Source organism: Pezoporus flaviventris, unplaced genomic scaffold (genome assembly GCF_033815535.1).
Source record: "Pezoporus flaviventris isolate CSIRO_AGI_PZ_B2104156 unplaced genomic scaffold, CSIRO_AGI_Pfla_v1 ptg000020l, whole genome shotgun sequence".
Taxonomy (NCBI): domain Eukaryota; kingdom Metazoa; phylum Chordata; class Aves; order Psittaciformes; family Psittacidae; genus Pezoporus; species Pezoporus flaviventris.
The window spans coordinates 2,828,656-2,848,819 of record NW_026892568.1 but is presented as its reverse complement, the minus strand read 5'-3'; the positions used below and the strand labels follow the sequence as shown (position 1 = coordinate 2,848,819).

At 43.6% G+C, this 20,164-nt stretch overlaps 2 protein-coding genes across 9 annotated transcripts in view; one reads left to right on the top strand and one right to left on the bottom strand.

Annotated features, from left to right (window-relative positions):
* The window catches only part of RHBDL3 (rhomboid like 3), a 67,831-nt gene extending 56,607 nt beyond the window's left edge, over positions 1-11,224 (top strand). For 5 of the 8 annotated variants that reach the window (XM_061455339.1, XM_061455340.1, XM_061455337.1 and 2 more), the window contains 3 exons: positions 1,321-1,421; positions 5,276-5,336; positions 5,966-9,911. In XM_061455339.1, the coding sequence (XP_061311323.1) occupies positions 1,321-1,421; positions 5,276-5,336; positions 5,966-6,237 (434 nt within the window). In that variant the 3' untranslated portion in view covers positions 6,238-9,911. Of the gene's footprint in view, positions 1-1,320; positions 1,422-5,275; positions 5,337-5,965; positions 9,912-10,549 lie in introns of those variants that run through there. The other 3 variants (XR_009743720.1, XR_009743722.1, XR_009743721.1) reach the window with 3 other exon arrangements.
* Positions 11,225-13,981: 2,757 nt separating this feature from the next.
* CUNH17orf75 (chromosome unknown C17orf75 homolog) lies at positions 13,982-19,851 on the bottom strand. Its single transcript, XM_061455341.1, has 10 exons — positions 19,646-19,851; positions 19,300-19,380; positions 18,568-18,693; positions 18,015-18,155; positions 17,768-17,825; positions 17,375-17,494; positions 16,811-16,875; positions 16,561-16,697; positions 15,928-16,031; positions 13,982-15,434 (listed from the first exon to the last, which is right to left on the bottom strand). The coding sequence occupies exons 1-10, from the start codon at positions 19,777-19,779 to the stop codon at positions 15,225-15,227; spliced, it is 1,176 nt and encodes a 391-aa protein (XP_061311325.1). The 5' UTR covers positions 19,780-19,851; the 3' UTR covers positions 13,982-15,224.
* Between the last annotated feature and the right edge of the window lie 313 nt (positions 19,852-20,164).

The window sequence follows — 20,164 nt, the reverse complement described above, 5'->3', positions numbered from 1 at the left end:
CTCACTAGCCCACCCACCACTACTGGTTCATTTATGCTATACAAATGACCCCATTTTTTTCTCAGACAAGCTGCCACATCCCCACAGATTAGCCTTTCATGCCTTATAATCTATAAATTGTGGAAGAAAGTGCCAATGGAAAGGGAAAACTTCCTTTCTTAATGCAGGTTGGAACTACAAATATGACCAGACAGTCCCACACAGAAAAGCATCCCATGACACACTTACCTGTTTGAGTTGTTAGCCAATTATTAAACCTGCTTTGTCCTTTGACATGTGTCAGAAGAGGCATACTTATGCTGAGGATCTGTCAATGTAAAGATAACACAGCTCCTAAACAATCAGGAAGAAGCAGTAAAATGTTGACATGGGTCACAATGGCCACTCCCTGCTTTTATGCATTTAATCTCATTTATCTGGCTTTACTAAGACACATTGAGGCTGAGATTGCAAGACTCAGTGCAGTGTCTGAGGACTTAAGTCCAAGTTCTCATTACTTCTTTCTTAACTTCTCATTAATGTTTTCCTTAGAGGCAGTGTTTAAGAGCTGAGAAGTCTTAGGGCCATAAATCAAAGGAGGGAGCTATGAGCAGAGCTGGCTGGTAGAACCTCAGCACTTTTCTTGACCCAGAATCTGTTTCTCCTTCCTGCTTATCACTAAGACCTTCATTCTCCCTACCTTGTCTGCCTTTGTCTCTCTATCTTTTAAATTACTCTTCAGGTTTGCAATGAAAGGAGCTTTGAGCATATCCCAGCCTCCAACTGGGATAAGGAGAAGCAATGTCTATGTTTGGACTATAGTTTTGTGGGGCCTTTATGTGATTGACCTGCCATTTGCTATCTTGTGTTTACTGCCTCCACCCAGGTTATTTGTAGCTAGTTTTACTCTAAAGTTTCATACGTAACAGGCTGTGCTTTGATCAGAGGCCTGTGCCAAGTAACAAGTTCTTTCTCACAGTGCAAATATTTGTCTTGCCAGCTGGGAGCTAGTTGTATTTTATCATCAGGTGAGGAACAAAATACAGACATCTGTCTCCTGCTTCTTAGTTGTTTTAACCAGGGTGTGAGTGCTTTTCTGCAGTATAGGTTTGAAAATGCTACCTTGCTTGGCTGCTTTTAAAGTAGGTGCAGAAGAATCAGTGACTGTCTTGGCAGTTTTACAGGATTGAATTAGCTCCACAAGCCAATTGATTTCCCCCCTCCTTCTCTTTCAGAGACCTGCAGCAATTAGCACTAAACTGGCAGTAGCAGGGATTTAGAGCAGGAGAAAGTGTGTTTATTTGTCTGACAGTTGTCACAAACCCTTGTTCCTTCTCCCAGGGTCCCTGGCAGTGTCAGTAGCTGATATGACTGCGCCTGTGGTGGGCTCCTCTGGAGGCGTGTATGCTCTTGTCTCAGCCCACTTGGCCAACATAGTCATGGTGAGTACCAGAATGTCTGTCTAACCTCTTCAGAAGTGAGCCGTGTCTGGTGGCCCAAAGGGTTCGGCCCAGCTGTTGGTCATTCAGAGCTTGCCCCAGTTAAGAGTCTTCTCAGTGGTGTGGTCCTGGGTTGGAAATGTTACACTGCAGTTGGTGGCTTGGTACCTTGATGACTGGTAGCTTGCCAGAAGCCAAAGATGCTGGTAACCCAAGACTTAGCAGCGTACTCCAGGCTATCATCTCTACTTGCAGAGGCTGACAAAACATTGCCAGAGGTCCTGTTATTTCACTACTCACTGGTCTCCTCCAAACCTACTTAGCAATTGCTACCCTAGCACCTATATTTCTTCATTATCTGCTGCCTCTCTTCTCATCTGAAATTACTTCTACTGCCTTTCCATTCTGGTGGAGTTTTTGCTTTTCTTTCCCCCTCTTCTCTCTCGCTGCTTCCTTAGTCTCTAGATGTGCTATTCCGTCATGCTGAAAGACATGCTGGCCATTTGCTGGTAGAGCACAGTCCTGAGCAGGTGCTTTGAGCACGCTGGGAAGACACAAGACTGTTGAAGGAGAGTCCCTTGAATCTTCTCTTCCCTTGTGCCTCCTGGTACCCAAAGGAATGAAAACATTCCTCCTTGTAATAAGAAATAGTCTTGGAGATCAGGAGGGCAGAGGAGGGGCGGCCGTGAAGGGAGCTCATGAGGGGCAAGGAGGGGCAGCCATTAAGCAAGATCATGAGGGGCAGCCATGATGGAAGATCATGAGTGGACAGGAGAGGTGGCCATGAGAGGAGGTCCTGAGGGAAAATGAGGGACAGCCATGAGGGGAGATCATGATGGCATAGGAGGGGCATCCATGAGAGATCATGAGGGGAGAGGAGCGGCGGCCATGAGGGGAGATCATGAGAGGGGAGGAGGGCCGTCCATTAGGGAAGATCATGAAGAGAGAGGAGGGACAGCCGTGAAGGAAGATCCTGAGGGGAGAGAAGCGGCAGCCATGAGGGGAGATCATGAGAGGACAGGAGGGTTGGCCATGAAGTGCGGCCATAAGGGAAGATGAGGGGCAGCCATGAAGTGCAGCCATGAGGGAAGATGAGGGGAGGCCATGAGGAAAGATCATGAGGGGAGGGGAGTGGCGGCCATGAGGGGAGATCATGAGAGGACTGGAGGGGCGGCCATGAGGTGCGGCCATGAGGGAAGATGAGGGGTGGCCATGAGGGAAGATCATGAGGGGAGAAGAGGGACGACCATGAGGGAAGATCATGAGGGAAGAAGAGGGACGGCCATGAGGGAAGATCATGAGGGAAAATGAGTGACAGCCATGAGTGGAGATCATGATGGCATAGGAGTGCTGTCCATGAGAGAAGATCATGAGGGGAGAGGAGGGGCAGCCATGAGGGAAGATCAGGAGGGGAGAGGAGGGGCAGCCATGAGGGAAGATCAGGAGGGGAGAGGAGGGGCAGCCATGAGGGGTGATCATGAGGAGAGTTGAGTGACGGCCATGAGGGGATATCATGAGTGGAGAGGAGGGGTGGCCATGAGCGAAGATCATGAGGGGAGATAAGGGGCAGCCATGAGGAAAGATGATGAAGGGAGAGGAGAGGGTGGACAGCCATGAGGGGAGGGAAGATCATGAGGGAAGATGAGGGGCGGCCATGAACTGGATCCAGATAAGCATCTATTCCTATCGTTGTGGAACTGCTCCTTTCAGCACGGTGCCCATAGCCACAGCTCTCACCAGAACAGCAGGACTTGAGGGTGGCCATGGACTGTAGCTTAATTCCTTCTCAGAAATGCAAGAAAGGTTGACAGAACTTATGGCCACACTTTTCGCTGTAGTGTGGACATACAGTAAAAGGCAGCACAGTGCCAGCAGTGAAATCAAGAGCGAACAGCTTCTACTCCTGGCACAGCACAACAGGTTGCCTGCAATAAGGGGTAAAGCTTGACTGGGTGGGAGACAGCAGAGCCTTTTTGGATCTGAGCCGAGACTGCAAAATGAGCTCCCTCCGGACCTGGGAGCCATGATCCACTCCACTCATTTCTGGTCCCAGAGCAGTGAGGTTGATTTTTAAATCTTGCCTCATGCAAGATAGGTAAATATGTATTTAAGTAAATATATATATTTTTTAAGAGATACCCACCAGAACATGACACTCCTTGCACTCGTTTCTTCCCCTGGAGATAGAATGGGAAAATGAACAACGGGAAGGACATGAAACCAATAGCAGTATATTGGAAAAAGCTCAGATACTGGTACAGTTTGTCTGGGATATACTGAGTAGATGTGAATCCCTTTGGTCTTGCTCATTCTCCTGCTCTGCAGTGCATATGATAGCATGGAAGGTCTGGTTTGCTCTCTGATGTCACGTTTAGGGTATGTCAGGATGCTGATGGTGTGCACCATTGCTGGACCTTCAGTGGCATGGCTAGGAAAGAAAGGACAGGTTAGATGGGGCTTTGGGCAACCTGCTCTAGTGGAAGGTGTCCCTGCCCGTGGCAGGGGGTTGGAACTGGATGAGCTTTAAGATCCTTTCCAACCTAAACCATTCTGTGATTCTGTGAATTAAATACATAAAATAACCAATGGGGAAGCAATAAAGTGTGTCACCCAAAGGAAAAGAGTGAGGGGAGAACTTCAGAATAGTTACATGGAAATGAAAACTGATGGAAGCAGCACAGCATTAATCAACATGAGTTCAGAGCCTTCTGACTGGGTTAGGTGTCTCTGTGGAGAGAGAAAATGAGTTACTTATTTTGTAGAGATTGCATTTTTGCAGTCACAGAAGTGATTTACAGACAGATCCCACATAAAACTTGAAGATATGTAATATGTATTGCAGAATATTCAGCAGGCTGAAAGTCACTGGGTGCCATTAAAGTTTACGAGCATTTTTTTATTCCTTCAGTGTGATGAGCAGGGAGTTTTTCACAAGCAGCTTAGCTAGCTTGCTATCTCACACCACCTCCAACAGGCAGCATTTCACTTAAACACTTAATAATTATAGTGTGCATAATAATACATCTGAGTTCCCCAGGACATGATCTCTATTTCCTGTTTGGAAATCTGTGCAAGTGGAAAAGGAGGAATTTAAACATTTCTCCCATGGTTTCTGACTACCATTCAGAGATTCTTATTCCACTGTATAGGTTAACGGCCAAGTCTGAAGGCAGAGGAGGCCAAATCCATGCTTTCTTATGGCACTGTTCCCTTAGTATGCTTTTATTGAGGTCTTTTTTATTTGTGTGTTTCTGCTGCATAGCTGAGTTGCAGAATTTCAGGGAGCCTGAGGTACAGGCAGTAGCCCTGGAAAAGCACAGCAGGGCTTGAATGCACTGAGGAATTGCCTGACAGGGACAATGTTGTGCCTCCACATGAATCATGATGAGCTGTGCCACTTCTTGACATAATTTTATTTGATGCAGTCTAATTCAACAGGGTTTTGCAGGGTAGGTAAATTCAGGTATTTTCAGAAGTCAGACTTTAGGGTGAAACATTATGCTAACATTTCAAAAATGAGTCTGTCTGAAGAATAGAGAATGGTAAGGCCAGCCAAGGACCATGCCACACAGTTGGATGTCAGGCAAGGAAAGTCAGTAAGACTGCCAGGAAAAGAAGCTCTGGACTGTCCATAACTTGGTCATATCTGCAATATATCCATTATGGTTATGTCCTCTGGCGTTGACAGATCTGTGCTTGGTGTGGTGACTGGAGAGTTCACAGCCAGGTGACAAAGGCTGTGAAAGGGGTTTGTTTCAGGGATGGTTATCCTTGATGCTCTTCCACTGTAGTTCTGGATATAAAACTCCTCCAGGTTTGCATGCAGCATCACATTGTTTCCCTTGTCTCTTTTCCAGAACTGGTCAGGAATGAAGTGCCAGTTCAAACTGCTGCGCATGGCTGTTGCCTTGATCTGTAGTAAGTATCATGCAATACTTGGCACACACACAATCCTGGTTTGTTTGTCCTTGTCAGAAGAGTTCATGCTGATTCAGAGGGGTTTGACTTTTGCAGCAGTTTTGATAGGAACCAGCAGCTGGACCTTCTGAGAGCAGAAACTACAACACTCTCAAATGCAGGTTTGGGCTTTCAACACAAGCATTTGTAAATGAGGATTTGTTGTTAGCCAACAACTGTTGCTTGTGGCATTTGGGAAGCTCTGGGACATAAACGGTCTTATCTTTGAATCCGCAAACAAGGAGTACTTTTGCAATGATAATACCTAGGTTTCCTAGAGCACTTCACAAATGGGATGGCAACAGAATGTGTGTGTAATGCATCTTGCCAATTGTCTTCAAAGTCTTAACTTATTTTTTTTGTGGTTTCGTGTAAATTATGGAAGGGGACTATTCCCCCTCCTGTCTACACTCCCACAAACCCAGACCTCATGTGCATGCACCACAATCCTTACATAGCCATAGCTTCCCAGCTTCCCTATGCTCACCATACAGGTCAGTTTCTCCCTCTCCATCTCTTCAGGGATGCAGTGCTGTCTGCAAGATGGGGTGGACCTAGATAATTAATTGCTTTTTCCTTCTTTCTTCCAGTGAGTTTTGAATTTGGAAGAGCCGTGTGGCTGCGATTCCACCCCTCTGCTTACCCCCCATGCCCACACCCCAGCTTCATGGCTCACCTGGGAGGGGTGATGGTTGGAATCACCCTTGGTGTCATCATCCTGAGGAACTATGAGCAGAGACTCCAAGATCAGACTTTATGGTGGATCTTCCTTTCTATTTATGTCATTTTTGTCTTGTTTGCCATCTTCTGGAACATTTTTGCCTACAGCCTATTGGATCTAAAGCTACCTCCCCCTCCTTGATAACATGGGACAGAAACTCGAGAACAGAAGTCATCTGTCAGCTATGTTAAGTGAATGAAGATGGAGGATCTATTTTTATATTTAACTTAGGGGAGGATGATTCTTTCGAACACAGGTGTGTGCTGGAGGAGATGCTTGAAGATCTCATGAAAGAATGGGCTGGTCAGTTTGCTCACAAGTCTAGCAGGTACTGTAAAACTGGCTGGCCTGGCCCTGCTCCGCTGGCAGGGCTCCCATAGGGCAGCTTACACCTGGGCACTGAGCACTTGGTTTGTTAGCACACATCAGGATTTTGTACAAGATATTTGTATTTTCCAGGTCAGTGCTGGAATTACGGCCAGTGGTTGAAGGAATCTCCTCAATGTTACTGAACGCTAAAAGGGAAGCAAGCAGACATTTGCTCATGAGAGACTCGCATGGTACCCACAAGGCTGTTTGGGTTTGGTTTCTGTGGACACATTTGACGGTTCAGCCATACCAGTGCCACTGTCTAATTACTTGAATGCTTTCTAAGATATTTTAGCCTATGGTGAAACCTGTATTATGCACCTTTCAAAGGAATCAGCAGAACTCAATCACCCAAAGTGATGGAGACTGATCTTCAACTACAGGTCAAATGAAATTGCACTATAAACCTTGGGAATCTTAGAGTGTTGTGGACACCCAGCCAGAGGTGACTTTTGCTGTGCATGTTTCACCTGATTTTAATTCATTATCCCCCCTCCCCAGCCTGCTGTGGCAGAGGGTGTAGTTGGGGGTTCTGTTTTGGGATGGAGCAAAAGGAGGGCAAAAGTTCAATTGTGTTTTTATCAGCTGACAATCAGGTGCTGTTTTCTTCTCACTTTATTCCTGGACACATTGATCTAACACCTAGCCTGCAGTGAGCTCCTAGCAAGGATCTCAACTCTTCCAGCAGGCTCTTACTAGAAAAGTGGGACCAGAATCACCTATAGCAGTGCAGGGTAGGAACAATCTAGTCTTTACAGCCATACAGTCCATTTGGGACCATACCTGTCCACGTAAGTCACTGGAGTTACATCAGGTTGTGCGTACCACTGGTTTCCCACTGAAGTGGACAGGGTGTTATTGTGTTGCAGTGATCATTGTGAAATTGATAAAAGCGGTTCAGGGGCTCCAGGCAACAGTTAGTTGCAATGATGCCTTTTTCTTTAACTTTGGCCAAGCCAGGTTTTAGCAATCTGTGTCTGGTCTGTAGCACAGCCCGGATTGCCTGCCCGGATCTGAGGATCAGACCGGAACTTCCATGGCACAAACAGTGCTTGTAGGGACTCTTCTCTGTAAGGTGCTTATGTTATTTTTCATCTCACTTTAGAGAGCTGCCAAACTACAGTCCAGGACTGTGGATGCCCTCCTTTTCTCTCCCATTTACCCACCTAGTTCAATGGCTTGGATAAAACAGCCATAGGAGTCTCTCTAGACTAGTTTCTCTCTTCCTTTTTGCTATTTGCATACTGGTGCCCAGGCACCAGCCACCAGAGCCTTCCACAGCATATCTCACAGGCACTGTAGCAGTTGCATTTGCTCTGTAGCAAAATGTCTCTGTATCATGGGCTTTATTCTCTCAGTTGTGCAATGAGTGCTGCCAGATATCACAAACTAGGAGGAACCTCCTTCTAGAGGGGGCATTCACAAGTGTTTGTCAGCTGCCCCCTTTTTTGCCTCTTACTGGAGAAATATCTCTGGTCTGGAAGGTTGAAGTTCTGCTCCCAGGGTATGCATAGTACAACTCCTGTTGCCCTGGGGGAAGTAAGGGGGCAGAAAATAAGTATTTCTACAGCCTGGAATAAGCCTTACCTGCAAAAGAAACCTTTGTGCACAGGAATGGGATCTCTGAGGGCAATCGCACCTTTGCTGTAGTACTACAGTGTTCATGGGTCATCAGATCAAGGAACAAGAGGAGGCCATAAGGGTCACAGTTCTGTTTGTTTTGGGGAAAGGGATTGGTTCCTGTGCCATTTCATCTCTGCAGTTTGCGTCCAGATCAAAGCAGTCATGAGAGTTTACATGTGCATCATTTCAGGTGCTGGCCCTGTGAGTCCTGTAGCAGTGGAGATCATCTCCCTGGGGAGCAGCAGGCAAGCAGGAGAGCTAGGACAATATTGACAGGAGCATGGTTAACATGTAAGGAGGACATTCCTTTCCTCACCTGTTGCTAAGCCTTCTGGCTACAAATGCCTTTAAAACAGATGTGAGCAGAAATGGGAATTCTTTGGAAGTTTGGGGAAAACTTTGAAAATGTTGGTAGAAAATTTCTATTACAACAAATCCCAGAGTATTTTACCTGTAATCAACCAGTGTGCAGTATACACCAATTGACTTGTATTTTTGGTTTCTCATCTGAAAGCTACTTGGTGCCCAGCAGTTCCTCCTCCATAAAGATTTCTCTTCCTGTCAGTGGTGTGCTCTAGGGTGAAGCAGCAAGCTACAAGTTCAAGGGCCACCAGCTTCTTTATCAGCCTGACTTTGGCCAACGTACCTTTGCCTCTGCTCAGGAGTAGGAGAGAGCTGAGCAGGGTAATCCAGGCACCATTTTTTAGTTCTCTATCCATAGATGAACATAGTTAGCATGAACTAGTTGAAAACAGCTCTGAGGTTGAGCTTACAACTTGTTCTTTTAAACTGCTGTTCATCTTTCTGACTTCAATTCTGTGTCCGTACATCCTATCTGAGCAAGTCTACAAGCAGCCCTGGGGATCAGAAAGGCCAGACTTCAAAGCAGTGTTAGATGTATTGTGGGTGAAGATATGAAACCCTCTCACATTCCTGCTCATCAGAGCTGAATTCCACCCCCCTCCCCCCATAGAGCAAGTTGTACACAGAGCCTGTTGTCTGCTAAGAACCTATCAGCTCAAGGAGTCAGGAGCAGCACAAAGTGCTTAAGCTTTTATAATTTTATTTCTTTCATCACTAAAATGACACTGTGAAAACTTGATATGTTTTTACAGAGTATCAGGTAATCCAGTTATGTTGTTTTCTAATGCACTTGGAGTGCCATGGTGCTGCAGCACCAGAGAGCTAATAGCAGCCAGGCTTTTCCTTTACCTCCAGATGTCCTTGAAGCTGCTGGCTTATATCAGAGACGTAATATTCTCCATCCTGCTCATTTGTGGTTCCAACTTGTCTCAGTCAACAACTGGTTCCTGAAGGAGCCGTCCACTGAGGGTCTGGTTTTGGTGATTCTTTTGGTCTTATTTCAGCTGCTGCCAGGATTTTACATCAGTCAGAGAAAATGTGAATCTATTGAACCTTACGGATGTGCAGTGCTAGAGCAGAAGGCAAGGACTGTTACCGACAGATGGATTAGAACAGTGCACGTTAGAGGAAGTTATTTTATGCTTGCGTCCTTGAGTGAGGACACACCTGTGCTGGACTTCCCTTTTAGTAAGAATATTGCAGCCCTGGTTCAGGATGAGTGCAGGGAGCAGTAGAGCAGACTGGGAGAGCCGGGGTGCTGGCTGTGGAGCTCCTTCAGGGACATCTGCCGGCAGCGCGGCACAGCACAGCACAAGACGGGGCTTGCAATTGCACTTTTGATTCCTAGATGCTTGGAGTCAGGCAGAGATTAATTTTGCACACATTGGTAAGGAGGAGGGGGAGGCTTGGAGTGATGGGAAAGGAAGTTACCAGAAACCATCTCTGAATGAGGTGTAGAGGAGCTGATGAATTTACTTTTGATTTTACTTGGAATTCTTGGAACAACAACTCACTCTTTTCCCATCAGTCGATGAGAAATCTTAGCACTTAGGTGACATACTGTGATTCTTCACTACTTGCTTCTTTAGCAGTAGGAAGTATTTATCAATGGGAGAGGGGGAAGCCAGAGAAATTATTATTGTCTGAGGTTGCTGGACTACAAATAAAGCACAGCGATTCCCAGGACCTTGCTCCTTCTGATGGGTTATACTGCCCAGATGAGATAGTTTCAATTTGAATTGGGCTATGAAGGGTGGAATCTGACACATTTAGAGCTGGTGCTAAAATGACAGCTATCTGCTGACCTCACAAGACTACTGCTGTTTTGTGCCAATATTTAGTCTCACAGGATGGTGGGTAGGACTTTCACACCTACTTCAGTGAGTAAAGAGCTCAAAGTCTGTTTACATAGATCCAAGCTCAGCTCAACTGCTTTGGAAACCCCACCCACTGGCTTTACCCAAAGTGGAACTGGAGGATATGGATGTAGTTCAACACCGGCAACCTCTGGAGGTAAGCTGGGATCTGGAGAGCAAAGGCCAGCACCTCTGGGGTTTCAGCCTCTTTGAATATTGCTGCTGTTGTGTTTCTTTTATAGCAGTGGCTGCTCTGCAGTGCTCTGTGATACGACTCAAAAATTTCTTCCGCAATCACTGATGCTGAGATCTGGTTATAAAGGAAAACAGTGCATTTTTCAGCTCTATAAAGAAAGAATCACATATAAGGCAGAAACCAAGCTTGGTTAAAGGTAAATGTGTTTTTAATTTCACCACTGATCATTGGCTTTTAATTGGAAAAAGCTTTCTAATGAGGTATTTCTGAAATGCCAGTAGTAATACAGAAAAAATTATATTTCAGGGTACTTTACACCACAGAGCACAAAATATTCCCTAGGCCTGATTTAAGAAGCAAAAGTACCTTAAATTTCCAGTAAGCTTAATAGATAGGTTAGTCACTGACTGTCTTCTGACTCCCCCACAGTGTCTGTTTAGTTTGCAAATAAAGCTAGATTTATGCAGCTTTTCTTCTGCTTACACTATAATGCTACCGACACAGCCAAGTGTTAAACACAGAGCACTAAGCAATGTAATTTTCTGCCTTAAAATACTGAAGAAATGATACTTTCCCGTTAAGGGCTAGTAAAACAAAATGATATTTGCAAGGTAAGAGGCTATGGTATGTTTCCAAATATTTTTGTATCGTGCACATTCTGTATATTTTTGTTGTAACAATATTATTTGAGCGCAGAATCCATTAAATTTTTTTGCTGGTGTTTTTTTTTTTTGTTTGTTTGTTTTCTGTTTCTTTTTTTCTTGTTTTATATAAAATGGAGCTGTTCTATGTGCCAAAACCCAACCAGGAAGCATTTCAAAGACAAATTTGTATGCTTGTCTACACTTAACTCAGTATTTAACAGAAGAGTGATTGGTTTCAAGCTTTGCAATGTAATCTTTTAATAATGGCATTGATAATTCTTTTTTATGTATTTCTAAAAGTATTTGTCTAAAAGATGAAGGGTAGGGTGAGCTGCTGCTTTATTTCTCCAGGAGATACAACAAGGATAACTGGCTTGGGACTTGTATAGAAACTGAGGTCTTTCTCGCCATTTGATAACTGCTGTGTTAGTGCAGTAGTGACCTCAGAACTGTAGGGAAGTTGGTGACCAAGTACATTAGACTGTTTAAAATGCTTTCTTGGGGTGGAGGGTTGTTCTTTTTTTAACATCAGTCTCTACTGAATGTCTTTAAATCTCAGGGCCAACACTGAGATTCTTGTCTCTTTAATCAGCAGTGGGACTAAGATATCCAGGAAGTTCTGCAGCAAACCTCCAACTGATTCAGTTATTTTGAGATAACTGAAGTAAAAATCCTTCCATTAGCATGGAATGGGAGGCTTATTTTGAAAAATCTTTTGTGTTTTTGTTGGCAAACATTGGGTTAAAATTAAACTTAAAGAAATGAAGATGCAGCTAGCAGTAGTTGCTGTCAGATTTGTTTCTCCTAAGGGGAGGTAGATCATTGCTACCTCATGTGGGACTCAGCTCTTGATGTTAGTTTTCTGCACTTACCTGAGCTTCCAGACACTTAAACTTCTTTATTCACTAGTTGAGGACTTTCAGCAAGAAGGTAAAGTGGGTTTGTGGGGTTTTGGCAGTTAAAACAGGATGTGTTACTGTCTGCTAGCACTATAACTTTTTCTTGCTGGCTAAAATAACTTTAGAAAGGACATAAATACTGTCAATTCGAGGATCTCTGTGGCAGAAGAGGAGCCGAAAGCTTGAATCCTTGATACTCATCCTTGATCACACAGACTCATAAAAGACACTATCATTTTATTCCTGTAGCTCAAATCATATTCTGTATCGTAAACATTGCTCATAAATGTTGGAAAGTGAAATACTGATTAGTTTGTACATGCTACTGCTCTTGGGAGCAAAGAGGGGAGAAACCTCCAAACACAAACCAGCTCCTGCTCTTTCAAACTGCAAGAGGTCTGTAGGAGTCAAATCTAAGCTTGCATTCCTAGGGCTGGGGAGGGTTGGATTTGGTTGGGTTTGAGTGTTTTGAGCGTTTTTGTTTGTTCATTTGTTGGTGTTTTTGTTTTTCTGTTGTTCCCCCCTCAAGGGTTTTAAATCAGACCCTTAGATGTACAGTACAAATCTTTCAGGCTTGCAAATTAAGTGCACATCTCAGCATCTTGTGTCCTTTTGTGTGCTTCATCCTGAGCTTTGAATAGCTGATTGCAGGAGGAAGTGTGTAATACTCTCCAGGTATTCATGCAGCTAAACCAGCTGCTTCTGCATTATTTATTATGCTTTTCTTTAATTTCCTTTGGTTTTGTTTTTGAAAGTAGAATTTATAATGGGATGATGCCAGTAAAAACCTGTAACTTCATGAACTACGAGGGTGTATTTCAGTGTGTGTGTGTACCTGTGAGCTTCTTGAGTTTAGTAGTCAGGTAACTGAATGGCAAAGTCCCTGCAGAGCTGGCAGAAGTGAGATGATGTTTAAACAAAGGCTGCAGAAAGAAAGAAGTTATGTTTTTCATAATGCCAGCCATGTGCAGTGCTGAGAAAATTCAGGATAAAGAACTTGCAACAGAGAAAGCTGACCGAAGCTGCCCACATGTAATGAAGTACAAATTCAGTGGGACTGACACTGAGCAATGCACTACCTTGGAGAGGAGAAGCTGCAACAAGACTAAGCAAAGTTTTACAGTTATGGTTGAAAATACCTGGATTTTGATGAGTGATTTCTGATCATTTACCTAGCAAACAAAACAAATCTTATTTAAGTGAGTGTAGTACAGGTCACAGGATAACTCAGGTTGTAAGGAACCTCAGATGATTTCTAGTCCAACTTCCTGCTCGGGACAGGGTCAGCTGTGACAAGATAGTGCAGGTTGATCAGCACTTCAGCCAGTTTATTCTTGAAAAATTCCAGGGATTTAAGACTGGGCAAAGCAATAGTGGTGGCATCTCAGGAGCAGTTTGTCACCACAGCATTGCTCTCTGTAAATACGAAGTTCAGCATAGAACACTGGGTCCCAAGCAGCTCTGGCCTCACCCTCCACCCAGCATAGGACAGGACTAGTGCAACCATTTCCTATACTCCTACCAGATCATAGCTACCTGTTCTTCAACCCAACTTCTCTTTTGTTGGTGTTTATTTTAGCACTGAACTCTTCCCTAAGCTCCTGAACAGACAAACTACTACAGTCAGTGCTCCAACTTTGTTAAAAACGTCTAAGACCAATAAATGAGACACGTTTTCTTGAGCAGCGCTGCTATACAGACTTATGCATAAAGTAGTCTCAAGGGAAAAAAATGTTACTTCACAGAGCTCCTACAAATAAGGGGGTTTGTTTTCTTTCAAACTACGTTTGTGTTTTTCTCTGACTTGCCCATATATGTCATGTGTCACCTCAGCTGTCACTGACAGTAGCAGCTCCTCTGCATTGTGTGAATAAAGGGTTTTAAACAGGAGACATCAAGGTCAATACTAATTTATAATATAATGTAGGCACACTATTGAGGATTTTAATGTGGTTTATTGTAAACCTTATTATAGGTTCAAGACAGGGGTGTCACAGGAAAGCACTCAACTTCTGTCATCACAGCATAGAGCACTGGCAGAACAGTCAAACTGTATGAGCAGGACTGTTACTGCTTGAGGGAGAGTTGTCCAAATGTCTGAAGTCAGGCGTTCAAACACCTTCTACTACAAAGGAAAGCAATGGAGAGTTTTGCTTCTACGACGTCCGCAGAAATAGTCTTTGTTTACGTGGTCACTCAGAGGCCTCAGGAATTCTGATTCCAGCTGTAGCCAAAGACTTCCTTCAAGTATTCTGCTGCCTACATGTCCTATGATGTAGGTAAGAATTCATTGCTGAAATACAGTGAAATGTTTTAAAGTCTGAATAATTCATGCGGCAACTTAGTTTACTTGAGTTCCTGAAGAAGTTTCGATTGATATAAAGTTAATATTCGATCTGTAAAATGTTCAGGGTTAATTCTCCACAATTGAAAAATATGTATTTATATTTATGCACAATGAGTACTGAGAACACACAAAGGTGGTCTTGATCACAACAGAAATGAGTGAAGAAGGGGATTCATCAAACAGCCTGGGGATTTAACGTATCTGGCCAGTGTATGTATACATACATACACACACAGACTCCTAAAGCTCTGTTCAGTCTTAAGGCAGTTCTGTTTCATACCAGTTAACAACTTGTATATCTACTGCCAGCAGAACAAGCTGCCAATTTGAAAGTAGAATATTGAAACCAGCCACAGACTTGTTACCTGTGTTCTTTTACATAAACAAGTATGATTAATTCATTTTGTAAGATTTATCCAGATGTTTGTGCTTCTTTATATATTAAAACAAAAGTCCAGATCTTACTGATTAGACACAGTTTTAAAGATACTTAAAATACTTAAAATAGCACAGTGCTTACCAGGTCAGGGATTGCTTTTTTTGTGCAATGACTGTAAAAACCAAATGTCATGATTTCCTCAGAGAAGGAGCAAGTCATTTGGAAATCTGGTAAGCACTGAAAACTGCAGGAGTTGGTACGATCTGATACCTACACATTAAAAAAAAGCTCATACTGCTTTCTCTAAAGAAGAGAAAAGGCAACTTAGATTTGACTTAGGTAATACTTTTAAATACAAATTAAAAATCCTGCAATAGTGAAACTAAGCTGCACAGAAGAAATGAATGATTTATACAATGCCCTCAAACAAGTACAGAATAATTAGGATAGTTTTAAGCCACTGATGTTTCTCTCATGAATTCCTCAAGGACTGTCACTACATTTCTGGCTTCTGGCATTTCTGCATGTTCCACTTTCACAATCTTCAGAAGAATGTCTCCACTGCCACAGTTCCTCAGGAACAGGTAGCACTTGAACAAGGCATAGTGGTTCATTTCAGCCTGGCGGATAAACCTCTTCAGGTTGTTAATGTCTTGTATAGCCTGGGAAAAGAGTAACAGAGCATTTTCTTATCCTTCTACATGGAAATAAATCATAATATCATGTGGAAAAGAGGAAGAATAGCACGAGAAGCAAAAGCATTTCCAATAGGAATTTCATACTACTACTCAAAAGTAATGTAAAAATAGAGTTTTCTTTGGTACCTATTACCACTGTTATTGTAACAATGCAAAACATGTGGTCATCACAACCTGGTATGTCCAAACTTGTAGCAAGGGTTCTCCTATTGCAACAGATCACCTAAGAAATGGGCTTTATTTTAAATATGAGAAAACACCTTTGGAGTACTCACTGAAGAAACTTTAACGCTACTTTACAGTCTGGTCTTGTCAATTACAGTAAGCTAGTCCTCAACTTCAACATCAGAGTTAATCATTTAATGATTAATGATCATAAATAACCTAAAGCTTTGCTGCATAAGGAGTATTTGCTCCCTCAGTAACCCTGGTGTCTTCAACATACACAAACACGTACCTTCAATTTAAAGTTTTCCAAAATCTGGCGGAAGAGAAATGGATTTCCACCTTCAGCACCATTCACAAAAGCATGCATCCAGTCCTCACAGAATCTGTTGCTTCCTGTTACAGGTTCACAAACACAGAGATGAGAAAAGGTAAATGAGCTCAACAGAGACTATGTAGCTGCATTCACCTGGTTTAATCACTCTCACATAACAACTGGTAATAGTATACCTGGGCTGGGAAATAAGTCTTACATATGGAAAGAAAAGCAAACATAGCTACAGCAATTACATGAAAGTCTGTTCTGATTGTTGAATCCCTTTTAAGAACATTTATCTGTACAATAGGAAACAAAGTTTTGCAGCTTCCCAGAAGTGTACAAGTCTTACTTAAATGATCTGCAAGTGAAATGCACCCTGGATTTTATTATCAACCATTTTCAAACTAGAGTTCCAGTGTGTCTGGTAAAACAAACTGCTACTTCACAGGAAAAGAGCTGTTCTTGTTTCCAGCCAGAATACAACCTTTCTGGGAATGAACCTCTGAGCTTCTGAATACCCTTATCTACCTCTAACATCCACATCTCTCAGCAGCTGGTGGATACAAGTGAGTGAGTACCATGAAGTATTCATAGCTGTAATCTTACCTGCATTATGCAGTTGAGGCAGAGGTCCACTACAGTCTACAATCATTGACTTGTGCTGTTCCTCAGTCATGGCAATACACAAGGAGGTCATGGTGCCTTCCTGAACAAGTCCTTGGAGGCTGGCAGCAGCCAGAAACCTGACAAGAAAAGCTCTTGTGAACTGCTTGCTTCTTTACAGCTCCTGGACAGCAAGCTGTCATAGACAAAAGCCAAGTTACTCACAGGTTCCTTGGTCTCAAAGTATCTTTACCTGCTGATGTCTTTTTCTGTTCTTTCATCTGCATTTTTTACTTCTACAGGAGTATAACTCAAAGCCTTAAAAGAAAAAATCGAAGTTGCAGTCATTGCAGCTGGTTTTGCATTCAGAAGACATGCAGCAGTTATACTCTATTAGCTATTCCATCTAAAGCTGCCTCAGACTCAGGGACTAGAGCTAGGAGTAATTTATTTTCTGTTCCCAGTGAATTACATGAGGCACATCCACAATGTAAAATCCCTTTTGGTTCAGAGGAATTATAGCAGTGACAGCTTTCTCATGCTGTTTCTAATTTTCTCATTCTAATTTCAACTTGCACAGTACTACATAATTTAAAATGACTTAACTATAAAAAATGACAGAAGAAATTGGTATGTGCTTCCTTAGCAATAAAGCAGAGAAAAAGTACTTGCACTGAATTAAAAAAACACAGAAGAAAAAGAATGGTTCCTCATTTACTCCTGGCTGGAAGAGCAAATGCAAAAAGATTTTAAACGTGCTGGAGTCACTGAGATTGCTTCTGAACCTCTTTTAGTGATGCAGTTTGAATACACTTACAGCATGCAATAAAAAGGCAAGTTTCTCCTGGAAGAGCTGTACCACTCTCTGAATAGGGCATACGGCATTCTCAAACCAGCTTCTCAAGTAGGGGTTAACGTAGGTCTCCAAAGATTTTTGCTGTAACAAGTTGAAACATAAAAACTTTAGCTACAAATTAGATTTCTACACAAATAGAAGCCTACTAATTATTCAACCTGAGATGTTGGGATGTCAGAATCTTCTTGATTTTAAACCACAGTAAACCAAAATAATGAGTTTGACTTTTTAAGGCACACTTGACCAGCAATGAAGGGCATTTTAGGAAACAGACAAAACTGTAATATTATGGTAATAATTAAGTTGTGTAAATAGTAATTTTCACCACTTCAAGAAAAAAAAGTTAGGCCTCACCTCCAAATCAAGGCTTATCTTCAGACTTTGGATATATTTGTCCAGCTCAAGTCTGAAAGTATCTTCTTAAGGAAAATGAGATGCATCATTTAAGACCTGCATTTTTCCCTTTCAGTAATGGCTGTTATTTTCAGTTACTGGAAGGTGTGCGCAAATGAGCTGATTTCAAGCAGGAAACAGACAAAATGGGAACATAATTTTTACATCATCTCCCCCTCCACGCAGATAAAGTCAAAGGTAAGGATATAGTTCTAGACCTTTCTCTGAGCCACCTAAGAAACAAACCACGTATTCTGGAACAGTGATGTCTGATTCTAGTGTTGCCATTTCTAGAATATTTTCTTGTTGGAAACGACAGTAATAACAACCAACTTTATATTCTGGTATGCTATGTAGGGAAAAAAAAAAGAATTATTTTGTTACAGATACATCACAATAAATACATGCAAAAAGCAGGCATACATGATTTACAGAAACAATTTTCACTGGGTAGAACTGGTGGCTCCTATGATCAAATACAGAGCTCTCAGACTTTCACTTTTTTCCTCTGTGGTGTGGTCAGAGTAGTTTAAAAGGAAGGAGCAATAAACATGTAGTATTTTTTAGCATTCAAAGAGCAAATTATTTACTACAATATTTTTCTCAAAAATAATGGAAGAGCCATTGCATAAAGCTGTTATAAACAGCATCAACAGACATGGAATCAGGATTAAACCCAAGCGCAGCAGCAGATGGCAAGATGTGCAATGCTGCCAGTGGTTCTTACAGTTTCCCATTCACAAATAACATTTGAAGTTTACCTCAGCCCCACTGATGCTACATTCCCCATTCCTTCAAACAGAGCTCCTTTAGTAAGACGCTTAGAGATAAAATTGCGCAGTTCAGTCTCTGCTTCTGCTGGTAAATTAGTGTCCAGCAAGGAGAGGCTTTAAAAAAACAATAACAAATCATTAGTAAAAAGCAAATGTTACTGTTCTGTTTCTCTGAACAAGTACAGAACCCCCTGCTGCAATAAGGGGGACTATTGTGAGCTCTCTGGCTTACAGGTAACTCACTCTGTGACTTCTGGCCCATCAGAAACCCATTCAGTGGTTTGGCCACTAGACCAGAAGTCTGGAGTCATGGTGTCAGCTGATGCTGAACTTCTCAGCAGCTATGAACAAGTCACTCTTTCTTCTTACGTTTCCCCAGTTATAACATGGAGCAACAACCCCATTATAGAGCTTTTGGAAAGATGTCCATTTAAGATTGCTTAACACGCTTTAATTATCTTTTATCTACATGAAGACTTAAGTCAATACAGAAATGTCAAGTATTAGTAGAAAAGAAAACAGTTCAAATTCAAATATGAGTTTGTGTTTAGTATGTTATTTGAGCTCTGTAGTGTTCAATCCCTAGGTATTCCAGAAACAAAATACCATGGTTTCACTGAGGTTTCTCCTTTGAAGTGACTTGCTTACTATTTGCAATACAGCAAAGACATAAAACCGGGGTGTTACAGGCGGTTATGCTGTTCTGCAGATGGGATTTACCTGAAGTCTTCGCTGGAGGGTGTCTGTGCTGCAGCACTGCTGGGACTGCCATCCCCGCTGCCTGCTCCCTGCTGCGAGGATCTGAAAATCAAGCCACCCCTTTGATTCATTTTACAGCCTTAACACACACAACAGGGAATAGGGGCTGCAGGAAAGGTACGGCACGAGGGCGTTTTAAAGGGGCAGAGTATCGGGACACTAAGGGATGAAAACAATCCCTTCGGGGAGGGAAATAACGCGAATTCAAGCAGCCGGGAACTGACAAGGCCCGCAAACGGCCTCCCGTGGGCAACCCCAGCGCGCACCCGCCCCGCCAGGCCTCGGCGGCGGCCAGCGACACCCTCACCTGCAGCTCCGGTAGCCGTAGAGGCTGTGGTAGGTGCTGCCGTGCCGCTCCGGCCGGCGCTCCTCGCCCGCGCCGCCGCCCTCCTCGCTGCTCTCCAGCTCCCGCTCGTCACCGTCCGGCAGCGCCGGCAGCATCCCGAGCCGCCGCCTGTGCCGCGGGGAACCCGGGCCCTGCCGTCGCCTCCACCCGCTCGCCGCCCCCCGCTCTCCCCCGCGGAGGCTGGGCTGTGCGGGAGGAGGCGGGGGCACCACGACGGCTGCTCCCCCCGCAGTGGGTGTACCCACGGCAGCGGGCAGGCAGGGAGCGGGCCCGGCAGATGGAAGAAGGGCGAGTGGGGCGAGGAGCGTGGCTGGACCCGCTCACATCACCGCTGGCAGGCTGAGCTGCGCTGCCTGGTTTGTAAAGCGTACTCTGCCTTCCTGTTAAACAGCACATTCGTTACCTCAGCCCCATGACTAACAGGCTGCTCTCGCCTCCAGTCTGCGGCAGGGCCACTGAAGGAAGCCGCGGGGATACTTG

Excerpts from the sequence above, each read along its gene's own strand:
- CUNH17orf75 (XM_061455341.1), bottom strand. The coding sequence starts at position 19,779 with ATGCTGCCGGCGCTGCCGGACGGTGACGAGCGGGAGCTGGAGAGCAGC. Across the intron at positions 18,694-19,299 it reads CCCTCCAGCGAAGACTTCAG|CCTCTCCTTGCTGGACACTA; the intron begins GTAAATCCCATC and ends GTTTTTTTAAAG. Across the intron at positions 18,156-18,567 it reads GTAGCATCAGTGGGGCTGAG|CATACCAGAATATAAAGTTG; the intron begins GTAAACTTCAAA and ends TTCCCTACATAG.